At 38.6% G+C, this 14,393-nt stretch overlaps 1 protein-coding gene and 1 long non-coding RNA gene across 3 annotated transcripts in view; one reads left to right on the plus strand and one right to left on the minus strand.

Annotated features, from left to right (window-relative positions):
• The window catches only part of kdrl (kinase insert domain receptor like), a 220,621-nt gene that overhangs the window by 73,849 nt on the left and 132,379 nt on the right, over positions 1 to 14,393 (plus strand). For both annotated transcript variants that reach the window (XM_063060960.1, XM_063060961.1), the window contains exons 6-8: positions 1,780 to 1,919; positions 3,327 to 3,489; positions 6,188 to 6,305. In XM_063060960.1, coding sequence (XP_062917030.1) covers positions 1,780 to 1,919; positions 3,327 to 3,489; positions 6,188 to 6,305 — 421 coding nt within the window. The remainder of the gene's footprint in view (positions 1 to 1,779; positions 1,920 to 3,326; positions 3,490 to 6,187; positions 6,306 to 14,393) is intronic.
• LOC134353080 (uncharacterized) overlaps positions 7,397 to 14,393 on the minus strand; it is an 81,549-nt gene continuing 74,552 nt past the window's right edge. The window contains exons 3-4 of the long non-coding RNA XR_010019541.1: positions 8,795 to 8,882; positions 7,397 to 7,653 (exon numbers count right to left, since the gene is read on the minus strand). This is a non-coding gene — a long non-coding RNA (uncharacterized LOC134353080). The remainder of the gene's footprint in view (positions 7,654 to 8,794; positions 8,883 to 14,393) is intronic.

Genomic DNA, 14,393 nt, shown 5'->3' on the forward strand with positions numbered 1-14,393 from the left:
AAATTGCTACAATTGCTAGAGAACAGCATCCTGAGCAGCCTCATCACGGCCTGGTTCAGAAATTGCACTGTCAGTTCGCAAGACCCTGCAGCAGATAGTGAGGTCAGCTGAGAAGATCATTGGGGTCTCTCTTCCCGCCATTACAGACACTTACACCACACGCTGCATCCATAAAGCAAACAGCATTATGAAGGACCCTACGCACCCCTCATACAAACTCTTCTCCCTCCTGTCATCTGGCAAAAGGCACCAAAGCATTTGGGCTCTCACAACCAGACTATGTAACAGTTTCTTCCCCCAAACCATCCCCCAGACTCCTCAATACCCAGAGCCTGGACTGACACCAACCTACTGCCTCTACTGTGCATATTCTCTTGTTTATTATTTATTGTAATGCCTGCACTTTATGCGGTCCTGTGTAGGTCTGTACTCTAGTGTAGTTTTTGTGTTGTTTTACATAATTCAGTGTAGTTTTTGTATTGTTTCATGTAGCACCATGGTCCTGAAAAACATTGTCTCGTTTTTACTGTGTACTATACCAGCAGTTATGGTTGAAAGGACAATAAAAAGTGACTTGACTTCACTTGACTTGACTAGAGTCTTTGGTTATATACCAATTCTTCTCAATTTACTAATAAAGCATAGCTATTGGAGAACCTTCATTATGCCCATGATAAATTTGCTTGCACCTCTCCCAGACTAGCACACTATATTCAGTGTTCATGATATGGTCTCATACACATTGGAAAAACAAAATGAAGATTAATCATTTGAATTAGAGAAAATCTGCATTCGGTCTGCATATATAGCATACTTCCCTTCATTGTTAAGGGTGTTGAGTATAAGAGAGGGGAAATCATGCTGCAACTATATGAAGCTTTATTTAGACTTTACTTGGAGATTGTGTGCATTTCTGGTCAGAAGGATGTGGAGACTGTGTGGAAGAGGCTTACCAGGATGCTGCCTGGATTTTAAATAGATGCATGAATATGAATGGAATGGAGAAATGTGGATGAGACTCAGGAAAAGGGCATTGAGAAATAAATTAGCATCGAGATCAGTACAACATCATGGGTGGAATGTGCTGTTCTATGTTTTATGTTCTCAGTCTCTAACTGCTCCCATTCACTCACTGACTAGATAGCATTGTTCACAGCTTACCCCATGGTCATTCCGGCTTTGCCCCTCCAAGACATCCCCGCCCCAACTCCCCTACATTCCACAGATGCTGCCTGACAGCTGAGTTCTTCCATCATACCTGTTCCTGTAGCTGAAGTTTTACTTGTTTTCAAGTTTTCACCAAAGTAGCTGCAAATTGTGGCCTGAGGGGAAGCTCTCTGAAAAGTGTCCGTACGTGAAGAAAAGAATTTGCAGTAGGGAATGATCTTTGAGGAGTGGGGTAAAACCGTAATGTTGAGGCAGCATGGATGGAATCATATTTTACACAGTATATTAGTATGCTCCAGTTGGATCTGCTTTAATTTGACATTATCTGGAACATGAGGAATCGAATCCCATTCCTCTCATGCCCTTCCTTAGCAGAATTAAGTCCACTGTCTCCATCCACATCTGTTTGTTCAATTCAGTTCAAACAGTATTTCAAATGCAACTTAAAAAAGTCAATTGACAACATAACACCAATGGAAAATGTCACATTCCTTTACTGGCATTGAGATTCTAATTTCAGAAGAAGGTTGAAACAATCATAAATGCTAGATAATTCTGCTTCTGAGCTTTGCTTTACTGATGTGTTTTATTCGGTTTTTATTCGGTCATCAGTTGAAGGAGCGGATTCTGTTCAGCTTAATACGAGTGCACGAATGAAGGTGCTGGTGGGTGACGAGCTGCACATCAAATGTCTGGCAAAGATGAGATGGAACTCCAGACCTGAATTTCAATGGGATTACCCCGCCAAAATGGTGAGTTTGGGTTTGTATCTTTAAGCACTTCTCGCAACTAAACGATGCCTTTTATTGATACAAATGCTTCAACGTTACTGCTAGTACTATTTGTAGATGACTTCCTTAAACAGTTTCACCTGATGCTCCACTGCCCGCTACTCGAGGTATAATCTAGCTTTGCGTAAACTTGTTCACAGCCACATTAAGTTAGCAGAGGAATGCCTTACAAACAGGTGTAACATTCTTTCACCAGTAAGACCATCAGTCATTTCCAGACTTCAACTTTCCACCAGAGCAAAACTCTGTTTAGATTTTTCATAGAGAACTTGCTGACCAGCAATTACTTTCTCCCTCATCGAAGACCCCCATCATCCAAGCTATGCACTATACCATCCAGCAAGAGGAACAGGAACCTTAAGACCCACATTATCAGGTTCAAGAACAGTAATTACCCTAAAACCATCAGGGTCCTGAATGAGTATGAATAACTTCACACGCCTCAATTCTGAACTGATTCCACAATCTACAGACTCGCTTTGAAGGAGTCTACACTCATATTCGCACTATTTTTTTAAATTTGCACAACTTGTCATAGTTATTTGTTAGTCTTTGTTTATGTATAGTTTTCATAGATTCAATTTTCTTTCTTTATTTTGCTCTAAATGCCTCATGAAAATGAATCTCAAGGGAGCGTTTGGTGACATGCATGAACTTTGATAATAAACTTAATTTGACTTTGTGCAAGAGAGAGTGAAACCTATTCCAGGGTTACCTTCCTCTTCAGTTCAAGCACAGATTCTTTCCCCTACTTATTCATTTTCACAGTATGAGGAAAGCTAGCAATGCCAGCATTAATTGTCTATGACTAATTGCACTTGAGAATCACCTTCAAGAACTCTTTCTCACGATGCAATTTCCACAGTGCTATTTGGTGAAGATTTAAACCCAGTAAAAATGAAGCACTTCAGCCCTTGTCTTTCTGTAATTACTTCTGTTTTTGCACCATTTTTAATCTAACTATTTAATATACATATGCATACTTAGTGTAATCGATTTACTTAATCTTCTTTCTATATTATCATGTATTGCATTGTACTGCTGCATTAAGTTAACAAATTTCATGACAAATGCCAGTGATATTAAACCCATTTCAAATTCTTTCTGGAGGACATAGGCCATGCATTAGGGTTTGTAAGGTGATACAGGAGTAGAGTAGAGAATAACTACTTTGTACTTTGTAGATATTTGTGACTTAACACTGCGGAGTGTGTTGTAGGAGTGAATTTAGGAAATTGCTTCAACAAGAACTGTGCATTATTTACTTCCACAAGGCCTATCAGGAATAGATGCATCTGCTATCTGCATCTTTTAATAGCAATGTTCTTTGTGCAATGACTGACAAGGCACAACTCTGTTCATTTGCAGACAAATCGATCTGTTTCAATTAATAATATAAGGCTAAAGAATGAAAACACGTATGAAAGCATCCTAACACTGAAGAATATTCAGCTCAGAGACAAAGGAAGCTATGTGTGCAAAGTCCATAATAAAAATACATCAGAAAGCAAGACAAGAGTAATTGTCATTGGTAAGTAATTGTAAATCCTACAACTACATTTAAGTTGTATGCCTTGGAAAAAAATTTGAATAATAGGGTTGCAGTGAATAACACAGATCATAGATATGTACTCTGTGACCTGGCTTGGTGATTGTACAAGAAAACAACAAGGAGCATAAACCATTTTATGCTCTGACTCTGCTTTTAAAATGTCCAATAGCTTTCAGCTTCTAAGAGCTCTCTGGTAAACTTTGTCTTTCATCAGTTTGGATGGTTTTCAATTCATTTTGATTAGATCATCAAGAATAGAAAATGTTATTATGTTGCAACAATTTGCCATTATTCAGCATCTTTCACGTGGCAATATACTTGCCGGTGTCTTTCACCTAGGCTCAACAGGCAAATATTTGGCACTGAGTCACTTATGGAGATATTTGGGAAGGTAGATATTAGGTGGCGGGGGGGTGCTACTGCACAGGACCAAAAGAAGCTACAGAAAGCTGTAAAATTAGTCTGTTCCATCTTGGGTACTAGCCTCCATAGTATCCAATATATCTTCAAGGAGCAATGCCTCAGTAAGGTGGAGTCCATTATTAAGGACCCCTTTCACCCAGGACGTGCCCTCTTCTCATTGTTACCATCAGGAAGAAGGTAGCACACGCTCAGCAATTCAGGAATAGTTTCTCCCCCCTGCCATACAGTTCCTAAAAAAAATATTGAACCCAAGAACACTATCTCACTTTTTTTTCTAAATATTATTTCTGTTTTGCGCTATTTTTAAACTAACTATTTAATAATACATATATATATATATATATATATACACTTAATGTAATTGACTTTCTTTTCTTTCTGTATTATCATGTATTACATTGTACTGCTGCTGTTAAGTTAACAATTCCACAATGCATGCTGGTGATAATAAAACTGACTCTGATTTTGAAAACCCGGTCAAAGGGTTCTGAAGAGATTCTTGTGGAAAGGAAAAGATGGTCATGGAATGAAAGTTAAGGGCCAAAACAACTAAGGACATGCTGCCAATGGCAGAAAAGTTCAGGAATGAGCAAGAAGCCTAATATAAGGCGAAGAGGGGTCACCGTTCTGGACAGAGGAGTGAAGCCAGGGAAGATCTTGAAAAGAAGGAAGTGAACTTTGAAATCATTGTGATGCCAGCTGAGAACCAATATAAGACTGTAGACCAGAGTTGATTAGGACATTTTGTGAGCTGTATCACAGACAACAGAATTACACAATTGGAAATAAGTGCTTTATATGTCAGAGGACTACATAGTTGAAAACTCATCACATTACTGAATGGGATGTTTTGTTGCAAACAGTTTGGTTCAGCCTCGTGCAGTCGGCAGGGAAAGGGTAGAGCAGGGAACTACAGACCGATTTAATGTCATAGATCAGAAAGGCAACAGCTTGGAGATCGCAACTTCTTGCACAGAGCTTTTGTCTGTGATGTTGTTGAATTTTGTCAAAATTCCTGTTGTGCCTAACTCCTTTAATTAGATATGAATTCTTCATGTATACGACGCATATACACACAGAAGTGGGATGCAGAAGAGGGAAAAATATGCAACACGTACTGTATATTGACTCAGTTGTATACAATTTTATCTGAGCCTGTGCCATGAGTCTAGGTAAAGAATGTGTCTCATGTCTCTGTGGTGGCACTGTCACCTTATGTGTCATTCAATTTCGATTGCCTCTGCCATACTACTCCCTTGATTCTCATTCCTCTTCCCTATTCTTTGCAGAACAGAGATGAGAAAATGAATATTTGGCAAACATGCAGTTCTTGAATATTACTGGCTGCTTGAATCATAAAGTATTCAATTCTCCAGCGTTTTAAATCCTTAACTTTGTGTGCGTTGGACATTGTTCTGTTCATAACACATCCTAAGAATCTGCTGCGACATAGCACTTTTGAATATTTGAACCATTAAAATGTTCAGCGTGCCTCCTTAGATCAGAACCAACCTTTGGGATATTGGCAGAACCAGAATTCATGGACTGATTACTTGGGAAAAGAAATAAGAAATACCTATCAGAAAATAGCGATTCTTTGCTGCTTTGCTTCCTGCAGGATATTACTCAACCTGCACTTAATAAACTTCATAAACACAAGAGATTCTACAGATGCTGGAAATCCAGAGGAACACATACAACACTCCTCAGGTCAGACCCCAGCACCTAAAGAGAGGAATAAACAGTCGCCGTTTCTGGCTGAGACGCTTCATCAAGATTTCAATTCTTCATTGTAATTCTAGCATGGGGCTTATCACATGTTGAATTGGGAATATGAACCATGAGTTGTAGGTTGCTCGTCCGGCAAGAGGCAATGTGTAGAAAACAGCAGTAATACAGAATTTAAAGTTGGTTTATCCTGTGTACATCACCGTGCATAATGACATTAGAAAAAAGTCAGGAATGATTTGGTCAACATTTCAATCCTTATGCTGTTTTCAATGAAATATGTAAACTTCTTAAAAATTGTGAAAACAATAAAATGTAGAATGTTTCCAAATTGATGAAAAGCTAGACTTTCTATGAAAGTAGTCCAATTTTCCAGGAAAACCTGTTTGAATGAATACTCTGGAGTGTGGATGTTAATTCTATTCCAGAGTGTAACTGTTTTTATTTGGCACTATGCCTCAACTATTCAACATGTTATTGGCTTCACTGGTCTCCTTACAGCTTCCTCTCATTTTTGTATTTGCAGAGAGCCCTTACATTACAGTAGAGTTCAAAAAAAGGAATCCTTTGCATGTAAGAGGTGATCACGGACCCTTAAAACTACCTGTGAAAGTCAATGCATTCCCGCTTCCAGAAGTATCCTGGTAAAGTTCATTATTCTATTTTTTTCACAGATCCTGATTTTTGATAAATTATAATTTAAGTATTTGCCTTTGGTTAACTTAACTGATTTTCTTTCAAGTTTTCTGAAGAAGAAGATATACTGGTCATCAATTATCCCATGATAATTTTTCCCAAATGTTTTTTTCTTAATGTATTCCCTGGGGGTTTCTCATGTTAGGTCGGTCCCACTAATCACTATTTCATCTGTAAATTGCTTACCCTTTTTTTGTGACTGAACTGAAGAGTGATTTATAAAAATTGCAAGGTTAATTTTAAATGAATGAGTTCACTGAAAGCATCCAGTTTAATCCTTTAGTACAACCCAGAATTTCTACACACTCATCACTCCATTAAGTGCCACTTCTCCCAAACGATCCTATGCTAAAACTAATTGTGGACTTAAATAGAAAAAGACTAGAAAAATTCTTGAAGCAATGTGAACAAGATGTGTTTATCAACTGCAGATATATTTTTTTCAGATGAAGATTAATACAACTCCTTCTGAAAAACAAATCTATTTTCCAAATTTCCCAAATTCTGGAGTCTTAATTTCATAATGCAATCCTCTATGTGAAATATTATCAAATTCTTTTTAAAATCCTTGATATATTCCATCCATAAGTTTAATGAGTCATATCACCAAGATACTTCTAAGAATTTTGATGACAAGAGCTACAAGTAAGATACAAGCTGAAATAGGCAAAGAACAATGTGGCTTTGTGAAAGACAAAGGTACAAGAAACGCAATATTGATATTAAGGATATTATCAGAATGAGCTATTCAAGTGCAAAAAGATTTGTTTGTTTGTTTTATCGACTACACAAAAGCATTTGATAAAGTGAAACACAGTAAGTTATTTGAAATATTACAGAAAACTCTAGATCTAGATTTGAAAGACCGCTGCCTAATCAGAAATCTGTACTAGGAACAAACTGCCACTGTAAGAATAGATGGAGAAGTGAATCAGTTTATGAAAATCAAGAGAGGCATTAGACAAGGGTGTGTTTTCTCCCCTGATTTATTTAATGTGTACAGTGAAACAATATTACAAAAATAAGAGACATCTTGGGAATCAAAATTTCAGATATGCAGATGACACTGTGTTAATTGCAAGTACAGAGGAAGAACTACAAAACTTAATTGATATAATTGTTGAAGAAAGTGCAAAAATGGGTCTATCTATCAATTGCAAAAAGACAGAATGTATGGTGATATCCAAAAAGAAGGAGAATCCTATCTGCAGGCTGAGAATAAACAGGGAAGACATGAAACAAGTACAGAACTTTTGCTACTTAGGAAGCTGGGTGACATCAGATGGCAGGTTCGACCTGGAAATCAAAAGAAGAATAGGGATGACAAAAGACACCTTTACAAGAATGAAGAGTATACTGACCAATACTAAACTAGGCATGACAACCCGCCTCAGAGTACTGAAATGTTACATTTATCCAGTTATGTTATATGGCTTAGAATGTTGGACAATATCTAGTAACATGAGGAAACGAATTGTAGCAGCAGAGATGTGGTTTTTGAGGAGGATGCAAAGAATATCATGGACAAAACGAATATCTAACGACGATGTCATGAACAGAGCAAACACAGAGAGAAATAATATATGAGATCATGAAAAGGCAATGTAACTTCATTGGTCATGTGATTAGGAAAAAGGAGTTAGAATGCACAGTAATTATGGGAAAGATTGAAGGAAAGAAAGCAAGAAGACAAATGATGATGGAGACAGCAGCCAGAGAACTGGAAATGAATACTAATGAACTGATCCACTTGACCCGAAACAGGAGTGTGTGGGCCATGGCAGTCAAAGCTCAAACTGGGCATGGCACATGATAATGATGATATTCCATCCCCTGGTTCCCCTTTATCTAATCTGAGGCTACATCAAAAGACATTCTTTTGGAGACCTGCAGGCACCAGATGTTTTCATTTAATTGGATTTGTCAGACATTTGTTTCCATAAAAATTTTGTTGAATATGCCTAATATTATTCTTGGTGACATGATAATTTTTACATTATAATGAAACACAGCATTTTGAGAAAGCTGATGACAATTAACTAGATATTATCACTTATTTTCGTTCTTTATCAAGTGTGTCATTTTTGCTAACTTTCAATACGTTGGAACAAATAGAGAATCTGGAGAATTTTAAAAGGTCACCACTAATGCATTACCTTTTGTAACCCCGTAACATGGCCTAACAAACATGTCATAGGATACAAAGGTTATGCATTACTAAAAATAAGCCATCATAATTGTCTGACTGATGCTCTGTTCCCCATGACTTCTGGCATATTTATTGTGTTTCTGTTTAATATCTACAGTATTTACACTATTCTCACCTTCCTATTCCGCTAAGGTAATGGCAACAGAAAATTCTAGAATATTTTTCAGGTCATGTAGCTGTGGCAGAGAGAGAAACAAAGTTAGTACATTAGGTTAATAACGATATTACCATTTTCCATTTGCAATCTTGTTCCATGACTTGCATTCTGAGACTTGCTATGTTCATGCTCAAAGTTCATCAATAACAGCTCCATGTCCTACAAAGAAGCAAAAAGGCAATTCCATGTGAAATTAGAGACACAAACGGAAGCACAGCAGATCTGGTAGGGTTTGTATGCCATTACTTCCTATAAGCAGCTGGCATTGCTTCCCTCCCCAATGAGCTCAATGCTTTTTAATACACACTTTGAAAAGGGGAATAACACAACACCTGTGCAAATCCGAACATCATCCAGCAATTCTGTGATTCCTTTCTCAGAGGCTTTTGTCAGAATATCCCTCAAGAGGGAGAATCCTTGCAAGGCATCAGCTCCCAATGTGAAGCTGGCCATGGACAGAAAACCTGTGCTGACCAATTGGCTGGAATGTTCAAGAACATTTTCAACTTCTCACTGCTGCAGGCTGAGGCTACGTCCACACTAGACCGGATAAATCCGTAACCGAAGCTTTTTCTCTGCGTTTCGACCCTCCGTCCACACTGAAACGGCGTTTTCCTCCCCTGAAACTGAGATTTTCAGAAACGTTCTCCAGAGTGAATAAATCTGAAAACGCCTAATATCCGGCATAGTGTGTACAGGGTAACTGGCTATCTTTAAAAACACTGTCATGACGTGCCGGAACAAATGGTGGCAGCAGCACGGCATTTCATTGTTTTCTTGAATGCAACCTCCAACACCACAACAATATCTGACAATAGATGTGTAACAGTCTAATGTAACATTGTATGGAAATACAAGATAACACTGATGCAGACATGTTTTATACATTTAACAAGGTGCTTTATTAATGTATTGCTTGTGCAAACATTCAATAGATGCAATTGTCACTTTTGCCCAGTAACAAGCCTTATTGCATTTGGTTGTAACCGTCGTCCTTTTCATCGATGAAGTGACTATGGCTGTAGGAAATGTTTCTGGACAAACTCACACCAAGTCTTTCGTTTGGCAATTTCCTTTTAAGTTTTTCTAGCCTGTAACTGGACAAACGCGCACCAAGTACAGTATACCGTTCCCTCGTCGCTTGTTTTCTGTGCGTCCTGCGCATGCCCAGTAGGAGGAGATTCGCCCAAATACCCATTTTAATGTGGACGGAAGTATATTCAAAATCACCTAGTGTGGATGCCTGTTGTTTTTACGCGAAACGGGCATTTTCAAAATTATCCAGTCTGGTGTGGACGTAGCCTGAGATTCCCACATGCTTCATTTCGGTGCCCAAGGGCAGAATGGGCTGCCTTAATAATTCACACATTTGCACACAGATCTACCATAATGAAGTGCTTCAAGAGGTTGGTAATGACCAGAATTAACTTCAGATTGAGTAAGGACATGGGCCCTCTACAATTTGCCCACTGCCACAAGTCTACATGGTTCTCCACTCTGCTTTGGAGCATCAGGCATTTTTTGCACTATTTAGTTATTTTGTAACTTATAGTAATTTTTTGTCTTTGCATTGTACTGCTGCTGCACAACAACAAATGTCACAACACATAAATCAGTAATAATAAACTAGATTCTGAAGAAACACCGTTGATTTAAAACTAGACTTTTTAGTGACCTGACCACAGCTCAAAAAACATTAATGGGCTCTCCAATTTGAAACAGGAAGGGTACTATTCCCATGCATGTGAATAAAAATCTTTCAGACCTCTCATCATTCCAGTTAAACTATTGCACAGGACTTTTGCTGCCTTTCTAAGGCCAAAGAAGTCATTTTCATACAACTGATTAGCATAGCTTTAGAAACACAAATGAACTCCTAGGTGTGACTTTTAATCATATTACCGCTCAGAGCCAGAATTGCTCATTATGGATCATTTTGCTTAAGAAAGAAAGCATACAGTCATAGTATAAGAGTGCTTCGCTGTTTGGTGGTTGTTGTATGTAATTTAGCAGTTAGTATATTCTTACGTAGAGTGAAGTATTACCAAGAAGCTCTCTGTACAGCTTCTAAGCCTAAGAGCTCTTGACGCTCACTCAGCTGAAGTTCCCTGAAGGTGCAGATCTGTACACCAGAGTGAAATTCGAGCAACCATGTGAATAAAGCCACCAAGACATTTGATGACATTTCTGTCATCCGTAGACATCCTTAAACTAATAACCAAGACAATTTCCTCTTAGAAGTGTTGGTTTTTGACTGGATCTTTTTCTCTGGCATGAAGAAACTTCTGTCTCTTCACTTCACGAGTATTTTTGTTTAAACTGAGCCCCAATGGTGATTGTTAACAGGCTATTTGACAGGGAAACACTGTGGTTGAGAGCAGGCATATCTTCCACGACACTCACACTAGTGGGCTTTCCATCATAAAAAAACTATGAATGGAGTCCCTGCTAATTTTCCATTCCTTCTGACAATAAAGAAAGTAGTCCTGGAAAACAAGAGCAAAAGGTATCATTTTCCCCCTAAAAGGTGCAATCCTCTTAAAATGGATTTCTGCAAAGCAGGATTTTATGTTTCAGTGATAAGTAATACTCTAAAAATGTAAGGAAATTACAATTTAAGTATAGCTTTTTAACTCCAAGCAGATTCCTGGAATTAAACAAAATAGCTTAATAAAGCAGTACCAGTTAATTATAACTGTTAAGAGTGAACAGCAGAGCCTGAATTTCTGAGAATTTCTTTTAAAGAATTAGTCACTATTTACAGTTATCTTTACTCAATCCAGTCAATCATGTTGTCAATTTTGAAATAAAGAATGATCAATTCCAAGAAGATTTTAAAAATACTTAATTTATTTTCAACAGTTAAATAGCAGTATTGTACATTCGGTGGCCACTTTATTAGGTACACTTGTACACTTGCTTGTTAATGACTTCCTGACAGAAAGACCCCAGTCAGTCCAAGTTGGCTGGCAGCAACAACTCAAGCTGCACTGCATTGAGCACTAGTGCATTGCCACCTCCCCCCGCCGCCCTTGCTCTGCTCAGTCTGCTGCTGTTCCCACTGCCGACTTGTGACTATGTTCCAGATGCAGGTCAAACAGCATCATCAAGTTCACTGACTGGCCTCATCAGCAGCAATGATGAGTTGCCATACAGAGAGGAGGTAAACAGACTTGTCAAATGGTGCAAGAACAACAGCTCAAGTTTCAAAACAGACAAGGCAAAAGAGATGATTGTGGACTTCACGAATGCACATACCAACACTCTCCACTGCACATCAATGGCTCTGCCATGGAAATAGTGAAGATCTCAAAGTCTCTTTGTTTGCACATAACAGACAATCTAACCTGGACCCACAACACCTCTGTACTAGCCAGAAAGGCACAGCAGTGTCTATGTTTTCTAAGGATACTGAGGCAAGTAAAGCTTCCTGTCCCCATTCTAACAATGTTCTACAAGAGCTCCATAGAGTGTGTCTTGTCTGGGTGTATCATTGTGTGGTACAGAAACTGCAAGGCATCGGACTGCAAGACCCTATAGAAGACAGTAAAAACTGACAAAGAGGATCGTTGAGTTCCACCCACCCCCCTATTTGTGACATGTGTTCTCTTAACGGTTATGACTTAACTGGTACTGCTTTATTACGCTATTTTAATTCCAGAAATCTGCTTGGAGTTAAGAAGCTATATTCAAATTGTAATTCCCTTACAATTTTTTAAAGAACAAGGAGTCCAAAGCATTGTTGAGGATCCCTACCAACGATCCCACAATTTTTTGACCCACTACCATCAGAAAGGAGGTACAGAAGCACTAAAACCAGTGCTGCCAGTCTGGGTAACAACTTCTTCCCTCAGGCTGAGACTAATGAATACCCGGCCACCACTGAGGTCTCGTCACTTAGACAGCGTGCTGATTACCACACTATTTATCTTTGCTGTGTTTTACGACATGTATTTCGAAGTCTGTTTTTTTAATTAATTAATAGTATAATATTTTGGTTTATGTGCTGTGTGTGATATATGATGCGTGGGTGCACCATAGTCTGGAGAAATGGAAGTTTCATTTTGTTATATATATGTAGTCAGATGACTATAAACTTGAACTAATGCAAATATCTAATCAACAAATCATGTGGCAAAAACTCAGTTCATAAAAGCATGCAGGCTTGGTCAAGAGGTTCAGTTGTTCAGACCAAACATCAGAATGGGGAAAAAATGTGATCTAAGTGACTTTGACCTTGGAATGATTGTTATTTCCAGATAGGGTATTTGAGTATCTCAGAAACTGCTGATCTGCTGGGATTATCATGCACAACAGTCTCTAGAGCTTACTGGGAATGGTACGATATACAAAAAAAAATCCATTGAGCAGCAGTTCTCTTGGCTAATGAGATAGGTCAGAGGAGAATAGGTAGACTGGTTCAAGCTGACAGGAAGGTGACAATAAATCAAATAATCATAAATTATAACAGTGGTGTGCAGAGGAGCATCTCTGAGTGCACAACGTTGTGATCCTTGAAGTGGGTGGACTACAGCAGCAGAAGACCACACTGGGATCCAATCCTCTACCTACTAAAGTGGCTACTGAGTGTATAGCTACATCTGACAATAATGTGTCAACTTGCCAACTATTTACCCACAAACAACCTGCTGGTGGAACTCAATAAGTTGAGCCACATCTGTGAGAGGAAAGAATGCGTCAATGTTTTGGGTCAAAAGGTCCCAGTATTAAATATTTCTTGAAATTATATGTCAGTTTAATGTAGATTGGCCAATCCATAGGACTCACTCAGAATGACTAAAACATCCCATTTGAACGTCATCACTTGTTCATTTGTAGGAACTTGTCCTGGTCATGTTGCTGCTGAGTTCCTCTGGAATTTAATGGTGACTATGCTTTAAAAGAGTTGTTAGTTGCTGTAAAGCACTTTGGGATGTGTTGAAAGGAGATTGTATGGCCTACAACTTCAACATTGTTAGTACTACTAAATATGCCATATTGCTGATAGATCATTAACTTTCAGGAAAACCATGAGTAAATCATCTCAAATGACTCTAAGTGCAGCATTCCTGTAGTGTACAAATCAAAACAAAATGCTGGAATTCTGAAATAAAACCAGAAATTTCTGGAAATGCTGTGGCACAGCAGGATAGTGGTTAGCATAATGCTGTTACGGTGCCCTAGGTTAAATTCCAAACCGCTGTCTATAAGGAATGCGTACTGCACATACTTACCATGCATTTCCTCTGGGTGCTCTAGTTTGTTCCCTAATTCCAAAGACTATGGTTAGGGTTAGTAAATCCTGGGCACACCACGTTGGTACCAGATGCTTGGCGACACTTGCATGCTGCTCTCAACACATCCTTGGATTGTGTTGGTTGCTGACTCAAGCAATCAATTTCACTGTATGCTTCAATGTTTCAATATTCATGTGACAAATTCATGTCTTTAACGCTGCATCTGTGGGATGACGAACAGAGTCAATATTTACGATGTAAGATATCCCCATCAGAATATCAGAACATCACCAGAACCGGACGAGATGTACCCCAGGCTACTGTTACAGGTGAGGGAGGAAATTGCTGAGCCTCTGGCAATGATCTTTGCATCATCATTGGGGACTGGAGAAGTTCCAGAGGAGTGGAGGATTGCAGGTGTTGCTCCCTTATT

Source organism: Mobula hypostoma, chromosome 10, assembly GCF_963921235.1.
Source record: "Mobula hypostoma chromosome 10, sMobHyp1.1, whole genome shotgun sequence".
NCBI classification, from domain to species: domain Eukaryota; kingdom Metazoa; phylum Chordata; class Chondrichthyes; order Myliobatiformes; family Myliobatidae; genus Mobula; species Mobula hypostoma.